The sequence below is a fragment of the Peromyscus maniculatus genome, chromosome 8, assembly GCF_049852395.1.
Source record: "Peromyscus maniculatus bairdii isolate BWxNUB_F1_BW_parent chromosome 8, HU_Pman_BW_mat_3.1, whole genome shotgun sequence".
In the NCBI taxonomy this organism is placed as follows: domain Eukaryota; kingdom Metazoa; phylum Chordata; class Mammalia; order Rodentia; family Cricetidae; genus Peromyscus; species Peromyscus maniculatus.
In genome coordinates, this window is record NC_134859.1 from 92,049,653 (window position 1) to 92,072,278 (window position 22,626).

The 22,626-nt window shown below is 36.9% G+C and overlaps 1 protein-coding gene across 1 annotated transcript in view; it reads left to right on the forward strand.

The window, feature by feature from the left end:
* Efcab3 (EF-hand calcium binding domain 3) overlaps positions 1-22,626 on the forward strand; it is a 419,664-nt gene that overhangs the window by 186,662 nt on the left and 210,376 nt on the right. The window contains exons 70-83 of the mRNA XM_076543522.1: positions 1,751-1,804; positions 2,318-2,422; positions 5,296-5,349; positions 6,157-6,261; positions 7,213-7,266; positions 8,690-8,794; positions 9,894-9,947; positions 11,183-11,287; positions 13,646-13,699; positions 14,319-14,423; positions 17,892-17,942; positions 19,360-19,464; positions 20,014-20,067; positions 21,005-21,109. Coding sequence (XP_076399637.1) covers positions 1,751-1,804; positions 2,318-2,422; positions 5,296-5,349; positions 6,157-6,261; positions 7,213-7,266; positions 8,690-8,794; positions 9,894-9,947; positions 11,183-11,287; positions 13,646-13,699; positions 14,319-14,423; positions 17,892-17,942; positions 19,360-19,464; positions 20,014-20,067; positions 21,005-21,109 — 1,110 coding nt within the window. The remainder of the gene's footprint in view (positions 1-1,750; positions 1,805-2,317; positions 2,423-5,295; positions 5,350-6,156; positions 6,262-7,212; positions 7,267-8,689; positions 8,795-9,893; positions 9,948-11,182; positions 11,288-13,645; positions 13,700-14,318; positions 14,424-17,891; positions 17,943-19,359; positions 19,465-20,013; positions 20,068-21,004; positions 21,110-22,626) is intronic.

Genomic DNA, 22,626 nt, shown 5'->3' on the forward strand with positions numbered 1-22,626 from the left:
TATCTCATGCCAATGTGATATAGATAAATGGACAATTGGATGGATGGATGCATGGATGGATAGCAGATAGACAGATAGATGAGATAGACAGATAGATGAGATAGAGAGATAGACGGATGACAATGACTTGTTGAAATGAAACACTTGAGACCTATAACTGCACTAGAAGGCTGACAATGAGGGAGGAGAGAAAATAACTTTTAAAAGTTAAAAGTTACGAGAGGGGGCTGCAACAATGGCTCAGTGGTTCAGAGCTGTTTCTGTTCTTGCAGAGGACCTGGCTTTGGTTCCTGACACACACATGGCATCTCACAATCATGCATTAGGGGATCCAATGCTCTCTTCAGACCTCCCTGGACACTAAGTATGCATACATACATACATTCAGGCAAAGCACGCACACACATGAAATTAAAATAAGAGAATTTGGGGACTGGAGAGATGGTTTAGCAGTTAAGAGCACTGGCTACTCTTCCAGAGGACCTAAGTTTGATACGCAACACCCATAATGGCAACTCACAATCATCTGTAACTTCAGCTTCAGGGGATCTGACATCCTCTTCTGGCCTCTGTGAGCACCAGGCAAACATGTGGTGCACAGGCATGCATGCTGGCAAAGCACCCATACACATAAAATAACTTTAAATTTTAAAATTATTTTTAAAAGACTCAATTTTAAAAAGCATCATTTTATATGAAACCCAAATGTATATAGTATGTAAACTTGTAAAGGATAAAAATTATCAATAACTTTAAAGAAATGAATAATTGCCGGGCGGTGGTGGCGCACGCCTTTAATCCCAGCACTCGGGAGGCAGAGGCAGGCGGATCTCTGTGAGTTCGAGGCCAGCCTGGTCTACCAAGTGAGTTCCAGGAAAAGGCGCAAAGCTACACAAAGAAACCCTGTCTCGAAAAAACCAAAAAAAAAAAAAAAAAAAAAAAAAAGAAAAAGAAAAGAAATGAATAATCTAACTTCATATTAAAAATGTCATCTATGGGCTGAAGAGAATGCTTGTCATCTGTGATGTTTGAAAGAAAATGGCCCTCATAGGCTCATATTTGAATACTTGGTCCCATTGGTAGAACTTTTTGGGAAGGACTGGGGGTGTGGCTTTGTTGGAGGACGTATGTCACTGGGGGGGTGAGCTTTGAGGTTTCAGAAACTCATACCATTGCCAATTAGCTCTATCTCATTGTTGTGACTCAAGGTATGAGTTCTTAGTGCTCTAGCATCAGGCCTGCCTGCCTGTGGCCATGCTCCATCCCATGATGGTCATGGACTCCAACTCTCTGGAACTGTGAGCCCCAAATTAAATGATTTCTAAGTTACCTTGGTCATAGTGTTTTATCACAGCAATAGAAAAGTAGCTAAGACAATGTGTTAGCATGAGAATCTGAGTTCAAATCTCTAGCACTCACATAAAAAGAATGGTATGGCAGCCTGGGCTATAGTTTTAACACTGGGAGAATAGGGACAGGCTGATCCCAAAGGCTTGCAGGCCAGCCAGTGGCAAGCTTCAGGCTCAGAGCTCTTGTCTCCAAAACATAAAGTGGAGGCTAGCAAGACAGTTCAGAGGGTAGAGGCACTTGTCACCAACCCTAATGACCTGAGTTCAGTCCCCACATGGTAGAAGGGGAGAACCAACTCCCCACAAGCCACTAGTTTCTTTTACTTTAAATTATGAGTTTTTCTGCCCTTCATGACTCCCCACGATTCATTTGTGTGTGACCTGATTTATGTTTCTTGTAGCTGATGAAAAAGTCCACAAGAACAGAATGATGGATGGTTTGAAGTCTCTTAGTCGTAAGTAAAGAACATAATAAAAAATGAAGAGACCCATCAACTTACCTACATAACGCTGTCTTTATCTTCCTTTGTAAATATGTTTGTTACCAAAGAATCTTTACATTAGAGGGTTTGTTTTCATTTTTTTAATTGTATTCCTGTTTGTTGAAAAAGGAAGTTGTATAAGTATGTGAACCAAACGGGAAATTATGTAGACAATTCAGTGGTAAAGTTCTTGCCTACCACGAATAAGGCCCTGGGTTCAATCCCTACTTCCAGAAGAGAAAAGAAAGGAAGCCATTGACTTGAGTTCACCTTGACAGTATTTAAAGGATGAGACTTTATGCTGCTCCAAGGGAGTTCTGTGAACATAGTACCACAGTTTAAACTGAGGAAATATATCCCATTTTTAAGCCTATTTTGACCTTTCTGTGGACTAAATGGTCTCACTAAAACTGAAAACTTAATTAAAATCAGGAGCATTGGAATTAAAATCCATCAGATTTTACTAATTCTTCTTGGTTTTCCCAGATGGGACTGTTGATGTCAATAAAATCGACACAATTTTGAAAAATATGGGGTGGAAGCTAACAAATGACGAAATTAAGGATCTGAAGAAAAATGTGCCTGCCGATGGTGAGCATTTAAGATATTTTTAAGTCAGAAAATCTGGGACTTGTGTATATGCATCAGTTAGTCAATCCCTAAATGTTCATCAGACACAGCTGGGCTTTTTAAATATAAAAGAAAGTGATGACCTCATGTTTTTGTCCTTTGTGATGCAGTTCTTGTCACTCAAGTGGTAAACTGAATTTATTTGGGTATTCTACTAGGCTAGGAAGAGCTGGAGGGGAGGGAGAGTACAATGAAAATGTTAAAGGTGAATTATCTGGAAATGACAAATGAATGCTGAGGGTAGGAGTGACTGAAGCACCTCAATCATCCAGGGAAATGATTATTTCCACAGTCACTAATCCTACTCAATCCAGACATTTGCCACTGTCCAAGAAAACAAGCAAGCAAGGGACAGGAGAGAATGATAGGTTGAGCACATATTCCTTTGCCATGAAGCGTGGCAAAACCAGGCAGCTGGCACAGGGCAAGGACGATGCAGGATTCACACCAGCATTGTTGGCATACTCCTCTATTCTGGGCCACCCATCCTGGTCTAAGCTTTGTCTTCTTGGACTCCAGCTGCCTCTGCTTTGGATGGTGATAACAGCTGTGTGTATCAAAGCACAGAGGAATTCAACCACAAATGAGTAAAACGGGTGAATATGAACCTGGGGAGAACTCTTGGCTAAAAGTATTCATTTGATCATATACCATGTCATTTTATTATTGCCACTAATGGCTGTGCCCTTCAGCAGGATATATATTATTTTCAGATATATTCCTATTAATGTACTCATTTACTTCTAACAGTATTACTTGTGTATTCAGATATGCTTACTACATGTTAAATAGTAGGAAGTGCATAAATTGCAAAAATTCAAAGTTGAAAAATAATTACAATTCTGGATTTATCTAAATGTATTTCTTTTCACTTTGTTCAAATCATCCAAATTTCATAAGATATAAAAAGTGAGACAATAAAAGACATGTTAGGTATGGAGCAACATAAAAAGTCACTGAAATACATGTAACTGACAATGTCATACTCTTGCCAACTGATTTTGGCCATGCACATTGAAGTACTGGCCAACTGTTCTACCAATGATTGGCAAGAGTTATGCAAAGGAAACCGTGCATGATTTGAATGCAGCTGATACTGAATACATAGTTTTAAATATGATGTTTGGGAATGTAAAATTATGCTTTATACAATACATATTATAAAGTATTTGTAAATGAAAAGCTGTGATTCCTTAATGTAACTTAAGCACTATAAATGATCAGTGATTCTTGCGTTCATATGGGCGCTTCCTCTACCTCACACCTTTGCTAGTCAACTGCTATGTTAAATTTATGTTTGTAGTCTCCTTGTTTTAAAAGCACTTGTTTCAGATAAATGTGTGGGTGTGGGTGTGTGTTCCTAAACAATGTTTAAAAATAAATATGTATTTACCTCTTTGTGAGTTTTATTAAAATGTTATCTTACAATGTCTCACAGATTTTCTGGAACTTACTTCCTCAATATTGAATTCCCCCCAAATGCCTAAAAATACCACAAAAGTAATACTTCCTTGTTGCTATGAAATATTTTTTTCCATATGTCTTTTTTCATTTTTTAAATTTATTTATTAAATTTAATTTTACATATCAGCTACGGATTCCCTTGTTCTCCCCCCTCCCACCCACCCCCATCCCACCCCACCTGCCTTCCCCCCAGCCCGAATCTACCAGGTTGAACTCAATCCTCGGGGGAGTCTTTGCTATGAAATATTTTAATTCATGAATATACCACAATCTATTTATAATTTTCCTACTTAGTGGATATTTTCATTGTTTCTAGCTCTCACCATTACAATGATTCCCTCCCAAAGTGTGTCTTGTGATGCACATGTCCAAGAATTTCTTTAGATATATACCTAGAAGTAGAAGTATATACTCTAGAATACCTGGGTCATATGGGGTGTGCACCTATTTACTTTTACAAGATAAGAATAAGTCAAAATTAATATCTTCATTAGAAATCTTAATGGAATTTTTTCCATTTAGTTATTAACATTTATAGTAATCTTGTATAAATATGCATCCATATCCTGCTGAGTCTCACTAATTTAGTGATGGTGATGTTCTTCCTGGGTATTGATTACTGCTGACGTGCTATTTATGAAACATTTCCAAATGTTTGTTAGAGATACAAGGTTCCTCTTACATGACTTACACTACTACCATAGAATGAGTTGCTTTTGACATTGTATTTAGTTCTAGCAATGATTCTCTCTTGTGCTTTCTCCTTCCCTCTGTCCCTCCCTCCCTCTGTCTCTTCCCCTCAAGGCCACTCTCTAATATTATTCTGACTACATGAGTTTTGACACCTTAGGGGAAATACCTTAAATGCCATCTGCTCAGAGGTGTCACTTTTCATTGTGCAGATGGTAATGGAGCAGTAAGTGTAATCCTCCAACCCAGAAACACCTTTTGTAGTGTGAGTGTAGTCAGCACTCACACTACAAAAGAATTAGCAAGTCTGCCCAGAAAAATAGGTAAATACTGACTGAGAACTTACAACATGAGCAAATGGTTAGTAAACTCCAAATTGAAACATCATTAAATGTAGTATAAAACAGCTCTAAATCCTGTTTTAGTGATCTGATCTAAATAAAAGTTATTTAACATAAATTCCCCTGAGTCTTACCCTTGAATGTGAAAGGTTTGAGTAGAACTGAATAACAGTGGCATTGTTGAAATTGTTGGGTTTTTAGCATTTTGTTTCTTTATTCTGACTCATTCTCATGAAAAAGATAAAGCTGCAGAAATTCTTGAGTGTGCTGCTAGAATCTTTTCCTCTTTCTATTTTTAAGTCACATGATACATTTCTTTATTTGAATTTCTTCTTACAGTACATGGAAGAGTTTCAATGAAAAACTTGTTGAAGGGGTTAGAAGCATTTACAGGTGAGTGAGAACTTGTATACTAACACACCCCTCAGACTGTGCAGTAGGATAGTTTCAACAGATTTTTCTGCTATTCTATTCCTTATCTTTTTTGTTTTAATTTTTAATATTTTCTTAATAAGTGTGTGTTTTGTCCTACAGTTTGCCCTTATGCTGGTTAAATGTGTAAAACATTAACTTCTGAGCTCTTTAAGGCATTTATTTTGGCAGTATCACTTCCTGGAGCATTATTAATAAACACCCAAACCAGACTATATCAAGTAACAATCATAAAATACTTTGTTAGTATCTACGTCAAGAGCAAATAACATATTTTAGGAAAAAAAAAAAAGACAGTATACAATACTTTCTGGTTAAGACGCACAGATGAGCCGGGCGGTGGTGGCGCACGCCTTTAATCCCAGCACTCGGGAGGCAGAGGCAGGCGGATCTTTGTGAGTTCGAGGCCAGCCTGGGCTACCAAGTGAGTTCCAGGAAAGGCGCAAAGCTACACAGAGAAACCCTGTCTCAAAAAACCAAAAAAAAAAAAAAAAAAAAGACGCACAGATGAACTGATTCTGATATCTTAATTAGGAGTCATACAAATGAAATTTATTCCCTTCTCCTTTGACTCAGCCTCAAATCATAAAATATGTCCCAACATTTCTATGTAAGCAGTAAATATGGCATGTGACCATCTTGATTCTATAAACATATATTTTAGTGTTTTTAATTTTTCTCTCAGATTTAAAAACCCTTCTTTAACGTTACATTGCCTCTTGAAATATTTATAATGTTTAGGATGGTAATATTTTATATTTTTCAAAGGATCAAAGTTGGACATGAGATTTCTTCCTGCTATGATGAACAAAATGGGCCTTGAGCTGACAGATAGAGAACGGATGAAGCTGATGAGTGAGCTGCCTATTGACGGTGCGTTGTGTGACGGGAGCTCAGCTTCATAGGACTGTGGGGAGGTTCCTTCTTTTAGTACATAGTATCTCAAACATCTTGTGAATAAAGTTTTATGTTGTGTATAGAAACACCCTCTCCCTTTTAATCCAGAACATCGGGGCATAAGCAGGCACTGGACTGTCAGCCCCTCCAGCCAGGTGCAACGCTAGCCTAAGAAAGAAAACAAAAGGAAGCTGCTGATGTAATCAATTTTTAGAATCAGGTGAAAGAAGGAAAATGAAAGAAAGAAATGAGCATCAGCATAGCTGAGCCTATTAAAATCTTCTCAGGCGCAGACAGCTATTCTGCAGAGTTTGTGAGCTACAGGAAGCGGATGTTGCTGAAGATGGGAGAGTCAGTTTTCTCCAAGGTCAGGCCTAGGATAGGTTGCCCATGTTGAAGTGGTCAACCATAGGCCCACACATATGTGCCAACACTGATGAGATTCAGTATGATATAGACTGCGCTATCTATAACAGTAATAATTGTAGAGGAAGAGGATGTAAATTTAAGATAAAGACACAGGAAGGTGTACAAGGCAGATGGCTGTGATAAAAATACATTGTATCCATGTATGGAATTCTAAAATAAAAATTATCTCAGGTGTTTAAATTATATAGTCTGTCAGACTGATAGTTCTCATTTCTAAATTCTTCAGGTTTTATTGGGGGCATAAAAACATATTTATTCAATAAATAGTAAAAATTCTTCCTGAAAGAGAGAAATGTGTGTAGCTGAGTGTGTTTGCACAGGTCTCTGATACTAGTACTCAGGAGGTGCATAAGTTCAAGACGAGCCTATGCTACGGTGACCACACCTCAAAAGAAAAACCTAATAAAATGATTGCAATAAGGAGAAAGAAAGGAATATGTGTTTTTATGAGCATCTGTATCACATTTTACTTGACATTAAATATGTTTTTTATTATAGAATCTGGGAAGATCTATAAAAACAGATTGTTGAATGAGGTCAAGTCTTTTGAAGGTGAGTAACAAGCAATTTGAAAATTGATGTTTAAGTTGTGTTTTTAGAGATATCATACCCTTCTTTCTGAATTTACCTTCTTCACTATAAACATTTTTACCTCTATGACTTGTTTTTGTCTTTGTAGAAGGTCTCACAAACTCTTAAATTTTTCAAAATAAACTGTCAAATTGTCATTTGAATTCTAGATAGATATATAAAGTGTAACGATGACAAGAATGACCCTGGAATTAGCTAAGGAAGTGCAGGTGACCCCAGATTAATCACATTCACTGTCAGAAATATTAAGCATTGTTTTCCTCTTACAAGAACTTACTTTGTGTGTATGAGCACCTGTGTGGATGCATGGTGTACCTGAGGAGGTCAGGGGACAACTTGGGGGAGTTGGTTCTCTCCTCCTGCCATGTGGGTCCTAGGGGTCAAATTCAAGTCATCAGACTTGGTGGCAGGTGCCTCTGCCTGGTGAGCTGGCAGAACAAAATCCATTATTTCACTGTTATTTCTTTAACTAAAACATCTTTTTAGTGACATCTAGCTAAGAAAAACTGTAGACAAACATGTAAGATTATAGCTCAGGTTTTTTCCACTAATTACTTCAAAAAAGAGGAGGAATTTGGGGAATGACTAAAGAGCTAGAAGCTCTCTCTACATTTGATACCTGTTGAGAGGAATGCTCCTGTGGTAGAAAGGGGGCTTCCTGGCATTCCTAGGCCTTTTGGAAGAAGACAGCCAAAATCTTCCTTAAAGAATTTAATGTGAAAGTTCACGGTGCTGCACATTTTATAATTGAAAAATGTTACCATTAAGTCAATTGAATGTCTTTAAAAAATTCATTAAAAAATGAAGCACTGATTGCCAGGAGCCTCGCAGGTAACTCTCCCTGGTGGGTCTCTCATCCCATGGACCCCATGTTAACAAGCTTCTCTAATCTTTTGGCCCCTGCTTTATAATTTTAAAATCATTTTCTTCTCCACACACAACCATCCCCAATTCATGTTCAGCTTCAGAAAATTCTACTCATGTCTCTGCTATCATCACAGGTAGTTTATAGAGACAGGTATGTATTTTTAAACCAATAAGAGCTTCCCCCTCTTTTTCATAATGTATACTCAAAAACTATCTTCAGGCATGGATAAACCAGGTCTACTAAAATTTCAAAGTCTCCGTGGAAGCAGCTAGTCCTGTTTCAAAATCCCTCTGCTTTGCACTTCATTCATTTTCTTCTGTTTTAATTTGGAGTTTTACCAGTGCTGTTATTTAGTACAGAGTTCTAATGGTATTCAACCATATTTAAAAACAGTTTTGTATCTAGAAATGCATTGTTTTCTTTACTTTGTATTTTAATGTAACACAAACATTTCTAATACTTAAAGCACCTCTCATTTTAATTTATTTTCTCATTCTTTATACCTCTTTTTCTAAGGAGGAAAGGTTAAAACAAATAAAATAAACACTGTTCTGGAAACCATGGGAATCAAGCTCGAAGAAAAGGAGCTGGATCAATTAAAAGAAAACCTACCAGATAACGGTGAGCTCTGTAGTTAACTGCTCTGCTTGTATAGCTCATCCCTTGCACACTAGTTCACTGAACTCTCCTTTTGTACCTTGCTGAGTTTTCCCAAGATTGTTATTTTTAATTTCCAAATGCAAATTTCAGCTTGGGGTCAAATTATTAGAATTAATTGGGTATATTACAGTCTAAAGTAAAAGAAGAGACAGACAGACATCAAATAAGGTGCTCAGAGCATCCAGCAGAAACCAACTGATGAAGCCCTAAGGCAGTCGTCAGCTGGAGATCCCAATAGAGTTCCAGGGATGGGGGAGCATCCTCTCCCGTGAAAGAACAAATGAGCAGAAAGTAACATCATTAAAGCAGGGCTTACAGCATGAAGGCAGAAGTGGACTGAGGAAGTCCCATGAAGGCAGCAGCTGGAGTTCCCCAAAACAAGAGTCCTTGGCAGAGCAGTGTCCCCTAGGGTGGGGCTCTCAAATGAACGAACAGCTAGCAGGCATTAGACTGTGGGTTAGTCTAAAGCTGTGATGTTTTGTTGATGTTTGCTTTACAGATATGAAACTGTATTAAGTACATACAGATTCAGATTGGTTATCTTTTCCATTTAAATAATCTTATTATCATCAAATGTCCTTTTTGTGTCTTTTAATGCTCCCTGCCTTCATGTTGCCACAGTAGATTTGGTCCAGTTTGGGGCTTGCATGGGTCTTATGCACAGCACTGTGTTTTACACGTACATGGTTCATCTTTTATCATCCATCTGAATCTTCATGCTTTTTGTAAACCTTACAAACTAAATTTTCTCTAAAAATATTTTTTCTTTAATTGGCATTTTAGTCCATGTATTCTTCTTAATTAGTACTTTAATTGCAGAACATAATGCGTAAGTAGAAAACAAATTGTTATAAAGTTAACATCCTTAAAATCACCTCTTAGTTAAGAAATGGGGACAAAGTACCTTTGGCTGATATGTCACAGCTTCCTAAGAGCTAATCATTACAATTGAAGGATGATTTTCAGAACATAATAGGGAGAATTTGCTTGGGTCAAGTAAATTTTATTTGCATATTTTTTCTCTTTGACAATGTTTGTGTCCTAATATCTGTTCTTATAGGTGATGGGAAAGTTAATTTCCAAGACTTGATGAATGAAGTAAAAGCTCTCATAGGTGAGACATGATTTTCTATAAATCCATCTATAAATCTATTCAATGATGTCACTCTCATCACTAAGTAGTAACTGTCTTGATGCCTCTCGTCTTCTCTTTTGCTCTTGCTAACATCTAGTTAGTCACAATTATGACTTTGAATTGTCTATATTTTAAGGGTAATTCTTTGAACTGTTCTTTGTTAACAGTAAGATCCCTTTGCTCTATCTTTTTTTTAATTAATGTAACTTCGCTTCTCTATCCCTTAAAAAATGCAGAAGTATAAATTATAAAATCATGTTTGGTAAAAATATAAACATAATTTGAATAACAAAGCCATTCAACATATGACTATTTTAATCAATTGTCCAAATGGTTAAAATATAAAATGAATTCTTCAATGAATGTTTGATTGTGCGCTATATTTGATATATCTGAAATCACCTGACTTACTAGGACAAAGACGAGAAGTCCTCTTTTTCACCACATTAGCAGTGGTTAGGTGGGGCCTGTGCTTTTTTGTTCAGTTAGCAATTGAGGTTAACACCGAAGAGTCACAACTGTTTGTTCATTCAGTTTTTTTTTTTATTTTAGTTTTTTTTTAAATGATTTATTTCTTTTTATTTTATAAACATTGATGTTTTGCCTCCATGTATGTCTGTGTGAGGGTGTCAGATCCCCTGGAAGTGGAGTTACAGACGGTTGTGAGCTGCCACATGGGTGCCAGGAATTGAACTCAGGTCCTCTGGAAGAGCAGCCACTACTCTTAACCACTGATCCATCTCTCCTGTCCCTCATTTATTTTTTGAAACAGAGTCTCCCTATATAGCACAGATTGGCCTCAAACTATATCAACCATGCTAGGCTTGATCTTTTAAAAGAGCCTCTTGGCTTTACCTCCTGAGTGATGGAATTAGAGGCATGTTTCATGGCACCTGATACAAAAAAAAAATATTTATTTAATCTGTGTGTGTGTGTGTGTGTGTGTGTGTGTGTGTGTGTGTGTGTGTGTTGCCTGCATGTATGTCTGGACACCACATGTATGCATGGTGCCCAGGATAGAGGGTACCAAATCCTCTGTAACTGGAGTTAAGGATGGTTGTGGTTCACCATGTGGGTACTGGGCATCAAATGCAGGGCCTCTGGAAGAGCAGCCAGTGCCACACCATCTCTCTAGCCCCACAAATAATTATTTTAAAATATCATCTAGTCTCAGAGTAACATATAAATTTGTCACCTTTTCTTTTTTTTTTCAGGAAATGAAGAAAATATCAAAGACGTGAAGAATATTCTTGAAGGCATGGGAGTAGAGCTCACACAGCAAGAATATGCAGACCTGTTGAAAAATCTCCCTGTGGACGGTAAGCATGTGAGCAGCACTGTAGGCATCAGGAGAGCTTGAGCAGAAGCTCGCTTATGAGGACTTTACTGATCTTCCTTCTGATGGCCAGGGAGACAGTAAGAAGAGATGTCCCAGATATGCTGTTCGAGCAAGCCCAGCTGGGCCGTTTAACTTTTCTTCAATTCTTTAGATAAAATAATGCTTTTATGTAGGAAAAATAAAACAATACCCCCAAATGCCCCTTATAATAAAGAGGAATAGTACTCTCATTTGAATCTTCACTAGTTGCACTTCCAAGAAGGAAAAAAGCAAATGGGCTTTTAAAATTTTTCTAGAGGTGATGGTGAGATGGCTAATTGGTAATGAGCAGTGGCTGCTCCTGCAGAGGACCAGGGTCAAATTCCCATCACCCACATACGTGGTGGTTCACAACCATCTGTAAATACAATTCCAGGGCATCTGATGCCCTCTTCTGGCCTCTGCTGGCCACACATGGTACACAGACCCACCTGCAGGCAAAACACTCACTATACATATATACATACATACATACATACATACAAACATATATACATACACAAAAATAAATAAATGTGTATATTTTTCTGATAGATACCTCCTTAAAATTCTAAATAATGAATATATATATATATATATATATATATATATATATATATTCCTGTTATAATAACTAACCTTCCTTTAACTTAATACTTGCATTGTCATTTTTTAGATAGTCTGTCCTATTTTTTTTGTTGTGATTGAGAGATCCTATGCTATTTCTATTCATGTTTTTCTGGTAGTAGTTTGATAGACAAAAAGTCACGTGTGTTTAATGTCACATTTTACCCATAGTACTGTGACCATCCATGGTCAAGGTACTAATTGCATTATTCCCAAACCTTTTCTCATGTTCCTTCAAAACATTTTAATATGTGTGTGTGTGTGTGTGTGTGTGTGTGTGTGTGTTTATGTGTATGTATGTGTGTGTGCCTCATGCCATGTTGCGCATGTCTCCTTCTGCCATGTGTGTCCCAAAGGCTGGACTCATGTCATCAGTCTTGACAACCGGTACCTTTACCCTTGAGTCACCTCACCAGCCCTTCTTGTGTTCTTTTATTGTCTTTAAATTTTCAGACTGTCCAACAGGCAAAGAAATATCTTAGGGCAGAAATGTCCTTGGAAAATGTAACTGTGTTTGGCTGGGAATCCTACCATGCACCTTAAGGAAGATGGAACCCAGACTATTTAACAAACTCATGACTGCTCCAGAATAATTTCTCCCTTTGCTTCCCCATGCCTCATATTGTCAAATGTCGGGTAATCTATGATGGATATTTTCATATATTTATAAAGTTATTTCATTCTTTGTAAAGTGCCCATCTTGTGACTTTTGCCTTATAGTCTCCTAGTTGGCTTCTATTTTTCTTTCTTCTTTGTAAAAGTTCTTTGTATTCCATGCCAAGAGCAAGCAAATGATTTCCTCAAAAAGCCAGATGGCAAATATTCTAGGCTTTGCTGCCTCTATCAAAACTGCTCAGCTCTCTTGTTGTAGGCCAAAATTATCCATGGTTAACAGGTTAAAAAAATTGTTATAGCTGTGCACCAGTAAAACTTTATTTATAAAGCAAGTATGGGGAAGGTAGCTCTCACTTTGCTTGCTTGTTTTAAATACTAAGTTTTTGATTACATTTAACAAATATTCCTTGAAGTTGATATGGCTTTACATTTTCATTACGACGCATATGCTCTTCAAATTTATGTAAATTCCTTTTAAGATTTGAATTTTTATGTATTTTTACTGCAAACTCATAAAAATATCCTGTATTTTCCTCTGAAGGTTTTTAAATTTGCCTTTCACACTTATATGTATATGAATTATCTGTGATTAAAAAAAATCTGGTAATCCACTCTATTAGGTCAAAATATTAACCTTGAAAGCTGGGAGAAGCCTCAGTAGCTAAATGCACTTGCTGCTTTTGCAGAAGACCCAGGTTTGATTACCAGCACCCACATGACCGCTCACGACCATCTGTAACTCTGGTTCTAGGGGAATTCAGTGTCCTCTTGTGACCTCTGTGACCGCTGCACTCATGTGTTGTACATTCAAACATGCAGGTAAAACCCTCTAACATATGAAACATTTTTCAGTGTTAACCTCAAAACTCATTTTTTCTTCCTCACTTCCACAAAGAAGTTTGATTCCAGTAGATAAGATTTTTTTTAAGTATAGAGATGTCATAGAAGGGAATTAAAGAAATGATCAGAAATTAAGATGTCTGTTTCGGCATGATCAGTACTAATAGTTCACTGACTAAGGTTCAAAAGATTAACCCCAAGTCATCCTACCTTGACTTAACTGTGTTTTTCCTTACAGTTGATGGAAATTTCTACCATAACAGATTAATGAACACTCTGAAATCTCTTAAAAGTGAGTGAAAGGCAATTTAATCTGACATTAGTATTTTCCATTTGTAACACTTTATAGTTACTGAACTGCCAAGTCTTCAATCCACTTGTGTCTTTATGTCTCCTATTAATCTGTGGTTGCTGTCTGTGCCTCATCCTCTGTAAGGCTAGCTGCATCCTAGCACCTAGTCCTGTTGATTCTCAGATAGATTCCCCATTTTGTGCTGGAGCTTTCAAGTCATTAGTGTAGCAGAAAATAAAGTGGAAATCTAAACAATGAATAACAAAGAAAATTATTAACAATTTAAAAATCTGTTGCAGAGCTAGGAAAAATTTATGGAAATATCAGAGAAACAAATAATCATTGCACTATCCAAAATCCCCTAAGAGGGATTTTTATTGTTTAATTCTGTGGGTAGATATTAATATCTCTAAAAGCATTTGAAATATGACTGATTCTATTTTTTTTAAAAAAAGACTCAGAAAAGAAATTTTATTTCACTGTATTATGATTTTGTGCATTTAAATTGACTTCTGTGGATCTTGACCCTCATACTGAAAATCTTATAATAGCCAGGAAATAACTACATTTGTCACAGTTTGTCACCAATTTTTCTTTATGGTCTTTTTTTCCCCATAAGGAGGGAAGGCTGATGTCAACAAACTGGACACAGTGGTGAAAAACATGGGGAGGAGAGTTTCAGGAACGGAATTTAACGATATGACCAAGAGCTTACCAGTGCGTTGTAAGTGTGTAAGATCTAACAGTCCCAAGAGTACTGGAACTCAAGATTTTTTGTTCTTTTGGGGTTGTTGTTTGTTGTTGTGGTGGTGGTGGTAGTGCTGTTTTTTGTTAATTTAATATTTTTATTTATATTCTTTGGTAATTTCATACATGAATAAAATATATTTAGAATATATCCACGCCCCATTTCCCCCTCAGCTCCTTCCAGAGGCTTCTCTCCCAACCTCTTCCCAATTTCATGCTTCCCTTTTCTTTTTTCTTTTCTTTCTTTCCTTTTCTTCCCTTTCCTTTCCTTTTCTTTTTTTTAAGACCTACTGACTACAGTTAGTGATGTCCATATGCACATGAGTATAGGACCATCCTCCAAAGCAACCTACCACAGACCACAATGCCAAAGAAAACTGACTCTCCTTCCCTCAGCAGCCATCACCCTCTAACAGCTCCTCAGGGTCCAGCCAGCTCCTCCCCTGTCCATGTTGGGTTGATAACGGCCTTGATCTTGTGCAGGCAGGTCTTGTGCAGGGTTTGATGTTTTTGACAACTTCTAAGCTGTATTTGGCAACAAGGAAGTATTGAGAAAATCTAAAGAACAACAACAACAAAACCTTCAGATTTAAAATAAGAATAACTTGTAGAATATTCAGTAACTTTATACCAATAATGCATTTTATTTGGCAAGCTCAAAATTGCAATATAGAAAGAAATGTTAGTATGCCAGGAAAGAATACAAGTTGGAGTTAGGAGCTGGGTAAAGGCAGTTGGTAAGGATACAGCTATCAGGCTATCTTTAATTATTCAGACTGCAGTGTAGACAAGAAGTAGGAGGGAATGATAGAAGTGTCACCTTTTCCTTTCAGCATAGCTTGTGACAAAGACCAAACTATAATAAAGGATACAGAATAGATATATGTGCACCCAACACTGGAGCATATCCATGTGTGAAAAGCACCTATTAATAAAGCAGACGAAGGGAACAGACTGTAACACAGTGATCATAGGGGACTTTAACACTTCAAGTTTCACAATGAACAGATTTAGACAAGAAATCAATAAGGAAACATATGCTTTAGAACACATCATCTGACATCACCAGAATCCACATTCTCCTTGAACACATGGGTAGTTCTCTAGGACAGACCATATACAAGATCACAAAATAGGTTTAAAAAAAAATGAAGACGAAGAAGATTAAATGTAGCTGGGCATCAATGGCATATGCCTGTAATCTCAGCGTTTAGGAGTCTAAGGCAGATCACTGAGAGTTCACGACTATCCAAATTATATAGTGAGTATCGAGACCATTTCAAGTCTTCAACATCAAGAAAGTTGTTACAGTGAAAGAAGGAAGGGAAGGAGGAAGAGGAGCAAGAAGGGAGGAGAGGGAGGAGAAAAGAAGAAAGATTGCTGACTGCTTTTAGAAGAAGATATGTCTCAAATAGACAACCAAGAGGTATGCTTCAGGGAACTAGAAAAAATTTTAGTCCAAATTTAGAAGGCTATAAATAAAGAATATAGTGAAACACAGCCTAGAAAAACAATAGGAAAGTCAACAAAGCTAAAAGTTGAGCTTTTGAGAACATAAAATTGACAAACCTTTAGCTAGCCTAATAAAGAAAATAATAAGAAAGCTAAAATATACAAAATCATTAATAAAATTGGAGACATTACAAACAATACCATAGAAATACAAAAGCTCATAGGAGACCTAGAAGAGAGGGACAAATCCCTAGACACACAGTCCCCCCTCTATTAGCATTCCTGGTGCTGTGAGAGAAGACCTGAGAAGAATCAATGCAATGGAGGAAAATTAGACATAGAAAGGCAGATGCTGTGTTTAAGAAGTATAACTCATAGAACCAAAGGAAGACTGGAGGCAGGCAACCAGATTGGAGAGAGTTGGGGTAGGAAAGGAAGGAGATAAATGTTTAAAGGATTCAAAGTTCTCATTTTATAGGAGCATTATTGAGTTGTACAACATGTTTACTGCAGTTAGTAGTAGTGTACACTTTTACAAGGACAACACCAATAGATGTGCCAAAGTGGATGGGGGAAAGCCCATGAGGCCTCAACCCTACAAAAACAACTGCAGGCAATTAAGGAATACAGGGAATGAAAGAAATAGCCTTCGCCAGAGAAGAGCACACCAACAACTGGTTATCCAATATCAAATGATCGGCCCTGAAAACATACATACATACAAGTAACAGTGTACAGACTAAGGATGTTATATTTAGGAATATGTGTGTATACATATATTCTTGTAATAATGATTAATGGAAAAAGAGAACATGAATTTGAAGGAGAGCAGGGAGGGAGTGTATGGGAGAGTGGAAAGAGGAAGAAGAAGAGATAAATGTTTTAAGCATATTATAATCTAAAAAATTAAAAACAGAAAAATAATAGTGTATATTTTTAAATTGCTGAAAGTGAATTATTAACATTCTCATCAGAAAATAAGCAGGTGCATTGGTGACTTATTTACATGATTAGCTTTCTACAGTGTATACCTCTTTCACAACACACTATATTTCTATGTTCAATTATTATTTATCAATTTTTGTAAGTTAAAGGGAAGGTGCTCACAGTAGTTGCTTCTAAAGTGAACAAGATTACTAGGAGATAGGGTACCAGAGATCCCTGGAGAATCATGCCATAAAATATTCCTTTGAGCACTTGACTTTTAAAAGATGTAAATTTATTGCCCAGCCCCCAAATAAATCATATTTTAAATTAAAATGTGGGACACGCATACACCATTTTTTCATTCTGCATAAAGTCCACACACACTGTGAAGGCAAAAATGCCCTCAAAATTATTTGCAGTTTATACATGCAATGCAAATAAACTAAAGAAAAGTTTTCCTCCTTATCAAAGAAGTACTGAGAATGGGCCAATTATATTGGAGCCATTTCTGAAATCTATATCAAAATATTATATATCTTGTACCTTCTCTTAGTCCTAAAAGAAACTGTCAGTTATCTGGAGAGGTGGTTCAGTAGTTGAGAGCACTTGCTGCTCTTGGAGCAACACCCACAGGGCAGCTCACAACTGTCCAGAACTTCAGTTCCAGGGTATCGAACACTCTCCTCTGACCTCCATGGATACCAGTCAATACACATGGTGTACAGACATACATGCAGGCAAAACACTCGTATGCATAAAAATCTAAAGATAGTTTTTTAGTTGTCAATTGTAAATAGCTTTCATAAGCTTGAAGCAATCTACTTTAGAACTTATCATTATTAACATTATTATTAAAGTTTTTATTACTTAGATCAGTAAAAGATGATAGATTGGGAATTTTTATATTTGTCATGATTAAATGTTTTTTACCCCTAATTCATGCTTATGAAGTATTTAAAATATTCTAAAATGCTAGCATATATAGATACTCTTTAATTTAATGGCATGAGCCATGTTTTCTGAGTCTTAGGATCATGTCCATATGTGAATGCTTATTTTCTTACAGCTGGGAAAATTGAAATGAAAACGTTGATCAATGCAATGAGAGCCTTTACAGGTGGGTAAGTTTAACTGAAACTCTCGTCCTTTGCTGTTTTAAGTGGCATTTTATCAGTAGCGTGAACAACCTTTTAAGTTCTGCATTTTTACTCATTGCTAAAGAATAATTGTCTTTAGGGGCTAGGGAGATGACTCAGTGGATAAAGAGTTTGGCTCATGAGCATGAGGAACTGAATTCAAATCCCAAACATTCACTTAGAAGTCAGGCGTGTAACACATATGTGTACCTGAAGTGCTGGGGGCGGAGACAGCTGGACTGGGGGCTTGTTCCAGGACCACTTTAGCCATTGCTATCTTTCAAGTTCAGTGACAGAAGAATGAGGAGGAAAGCAATAGAGGAAGACACTCAGGGTCAGCCTCCAGCCTACACACACACACACACACACACACGTGCACACGTGCACACACATATACACACACATGCACATGCACACATACACACACACGCACACATTCACACATGCACATGCATGCACACACACGCACACACAGGCACCATCCACATACACATTTACAACAATAAATTATTATAAAATTCATCTGCTTCTGCTTCTGATACCCCATCAGTAGGTATTAGATTATCAAGATTTTAGCATTGAAATGCAATTTGTTTTCTCTTGGAATCAGTTTCCTTGTCTCTAGAGACACTCTATATGGGGGACTTTGTTTACTATCATATAAATATGCACATTAAAATATACATATACATAAACATATATCCTAGAAATTCATAGCAAATGGCAAGACAAAATTGGACATATGTTCTGGGCATGGTGATACACATCTTTAATCCCACACTCAGGAGACAGGTAGGAGAATCTTTGTGAGTTCGAGGCCATATTGGTCTACATAGCGAGTTCCAGGAAGCCAAGATTACATAGTGAGACCCTTTCTCAAAAACAAACAAACAAACAAACAAACAAACAATTTTGGAGATTCAAAATGTTTTTGTTACTCTGAGGAACATTAATTTTATTAATTTATTTTTTTGTTTTTTCGAGACAGGATTTCTCTGTGTAGCCCTGGCTGTCCTGGGACATGCACTGTAGATTAGACTGGCCTCTACACCCCAAGTGCTGGGATTAAAGGAGTGAACCACCACTACCCAGCTTCAAATATTAAATCTTGCATTTTAAATCAAAAGAAGTATATTTGTAGAAATGTCTGGTTATTTCTGATTAGACATCTAATTTTCTGGTTTTATATATACTTTTATCCCTGCCACTTAGTCAAGTCTCCAAAATTAGAAAACATCTTTTTCAAACTAACAGTGGAGACAATATTTAAATGTCTCTCCCATTGGTTTAACATAGACAAGTATTGTATAAACATTAAACTTTAATTTGTACAGCATGCCTTACAAGTGAGGTTTAATATCTGGTTTTCCTAATGTCAACACTGCTGTCTTTTCAAAGGTAACAAGATTGCTATCAGTGATCTCCAAGATGTTCTGGGAAGCATGGGCATTGAGCTCACAGATAAGATGCTGTCCGATCTGCAGAAAGCCCTGCCTGTGGACGGTAAGCCTCCAAGACACTACTGGAGCGTCACCAAGGCGTAGCAGGAGACGTGGAAGGAACTCTACTTAATTCTCTGTGAAAATTGCTGGAGCATAAGTTCAGCCATAAGTTCTAGGTTCTAGTAAGAGCTATGCAAAAGACTTTAGGTTGTATAAACAAGAAAGTACAGAGGAAAGTGAAGAGTGAGAAACTAAGAAGGGAAAGAAAAGGAGAAAAAATATGTATTTTGGTATCATGGAATTTTATCGGCTATGCATGTATCTCACACACTACAGAGCAACTGAAAATGGTACCCAGTGTCAGACTCTGTAGATTTATCATGAAGCAGAAATTTCCTATTCCCAAATTCATTGCTATTTGAGGGCGATGTGATACAAATATCCAAGGACATATCATTTTTAAATTCTATGTAATCATAGTACATGTAATAGTCTTCAATAATACTTCTGTTGTGAAATAAAACATTAATATCCATGACACAAATAAATGCCTACTAAAATTTTGTGATTTTGTATTATAAAATATGTAATAAATATTACTTTATTGTAGATGATGAAATGGTATTTCAGAATAGATTGTTCGAAGAAGTGAAGTCTCTCAAAGGTAAGTTAGAAAATTAGTAAGAACACAGAATTTTCTCAAAAATCTCATGGTGTAGATAGTAACTCATTTTATAGGAAATCCTGTTTCTTATTTATAGGCCATTTCCTATATGTGCTTAATACATTTTTAAATACATGTGTAATTTACCAAATTGTGTCCTAGATGTATCTTTGCTTAAACCAAAATAAATTTGGAATTTCCCAAATTTTACTCCAAAAGAATTATTTCAGGTATTTCTGGTTTTCTGTTTGTCTTATTTTGTTTTGTTTATTTGTTTGTTTAGTTAATTAAGCAAGCAATAGTGGTAATAACGAACTCAAAACTTCAGAAAACCTGAGTAAGCTTTATTGTTCAAATGTATGGCTGGTAAAGAGGCATAAGGAACTCTAGTGAGGTTTTCCAATGAGTCTGACTCTACAACAAACCTTAGGGAGACAGCTTCTGATTTTAATGTTTTAACTCTACAAACTTCATCTGTTCTCTCGAGCACAGTCAGGTCGGTGTTTTAGTATTCATATTGTGTATCAGAATAATGTGTGTGTGTGTGTGTGTGTGTGTGTGTGTGTGTGTGTGTGTGTGTACCAGGAGGTGATGGCACACGCCTTTAATCCCAGCACTCAGGAGGCAGAGCCAGGCAGATCTTTGTGAGTTTGAGGCCAACCTAGTCTACAGAGATAGATCCAGAACATGCACCAAAACTACACAGAAAAACCCTGTCTCAAAAAACCAATATATGTATATACATATATGTATATATGTATACATATATATATATTATATGTATACACATATATATATTATAAAATATATGAACCATCAAGGTTTTTTCATTTTAACATTAGCATATGTTAATTAAATCAAGCAATAGTATGTGATTGTTTAAATAATGTTTTCAATTATTCACTTTTGTACATTTCTAATTTAATGTTTTTCAAAGGAGGGAAAGTTGATGTCGATAACATTGACACCATCCTGGAAAATATGGGGATTAAGCTCACAGAGGCGGAGCTTAAAGAGCTATCGGAAGCCCTGCCAGTCGATGGTGAGCACTGTAGAACTGCTGTGAGTCTCTATTGTGTCTTCACTAAGCTATACAGGATCTCTAAAGTTGCTTTTCCCCCCTCAAAAAGACACTGGAGGAACATAAAAAAGAAATCCTATTATTTCATTAAAACCCAAAGTCATCAATTCCATCTCAAAGTAGATAAGGTATTCCTGAGAGTAAAGCCAGGACTGCTATCTAACCTCAAAAAAAAAAAAAAAAAAAAAAAGTTAAGGAACAGAACAGATATTCAGTGAGTAAAACACAAGATTCAAAAGAAATCATGACCTCAATAAACAATATTCCTCAACCAGTCCCTTTAGGGTTTATCTATCACTCTTGAGCTTTGTGGTCCTTGTCTCGGTTCCAGTCCATGCCGAGGTTCTGACTCATAACGCTGTGTGCCAACCAGAACTAACCTCTTGAATGATCCTTTAGAAACTCAATCTCAGCATTTCCAAGTTGAAATTCATTCCCTTTCCTTTCAAGTTTACTCTGTATCATCTTCTCAGTTGATGACCACTCGTGACTTATTTATCCATACTTAACTACACTGTCATCCTCTCTGGCATTCTTTCCCTTACTCCCAAAATTGGCTTAAAGGCGCATGTGTAGTTCCTCAGTTTATCCCTATCTGTTCTTCTCTAACACCGACCATATTTCAAGCCTGGCACCTCCAGTTGATGCCTCTGTAACAACACTATAACTGTTCTCTCCATATTGTTTTTAAAAAAGAATTTTGCACTATTTCTCAGTTTATTATTTTTCTATTTTATTTTATGGGTATGGTTTAACTTGCCTGCATGTATATGCATACACCATATACATACCTAGTGCTCACAGAGGCCAGAAGTGGGCATTGGATCCCTTGGAACTGGAGTTATAGACAGTTGTGAGCTATTATGTGGGTACTGGAAATTGAACCTGAGTTCTCTGGAAGAATACTCTGTTCTCCTAACTGCTGAACCATCTCTCCAGCCTCATTTGTAAAGATTTAATTTTTAAATTATGTGTATGTGTCTGTGTGTAAGTACATACATGTGAGTGTAGTGGCCATAGAGTCCAGAAGAAAGCATCGGATACTCTGGAACTGGAATGGCAGGTGGTTGTGATCCGCCCAATCTGAACTTGGATTCTCTCTGAAAGCTGTATGTATTCTTAACCACTGAGCTGTCTCTCCATTGCCACTGCTGCTTCCCCATCTCTGGGCCTCCCCTCCTGCTCCCTTTGCAATACATCATCCACTGAGCTGCTGGAATGATTTATCTAAAATTCAGACCTAATTCAAATAGTAAGCACATTGTTTTTCAGGGGCATGTCAAGACCTATCAGGGAACATGCTTTACATGACAATCTAGACCTTCCAGGATCTTCATTTCCAGGATCATCCTTTGCTTGCTCTTTAGACAAAAGAATCATATCCATTCACAGTCTTAATTACACACATATGCAAGAATTCTTGATCTCCTGTCTTTAATTTTGCTTATTCCGGTTTTTTAAATTATTTTATTTCTTCT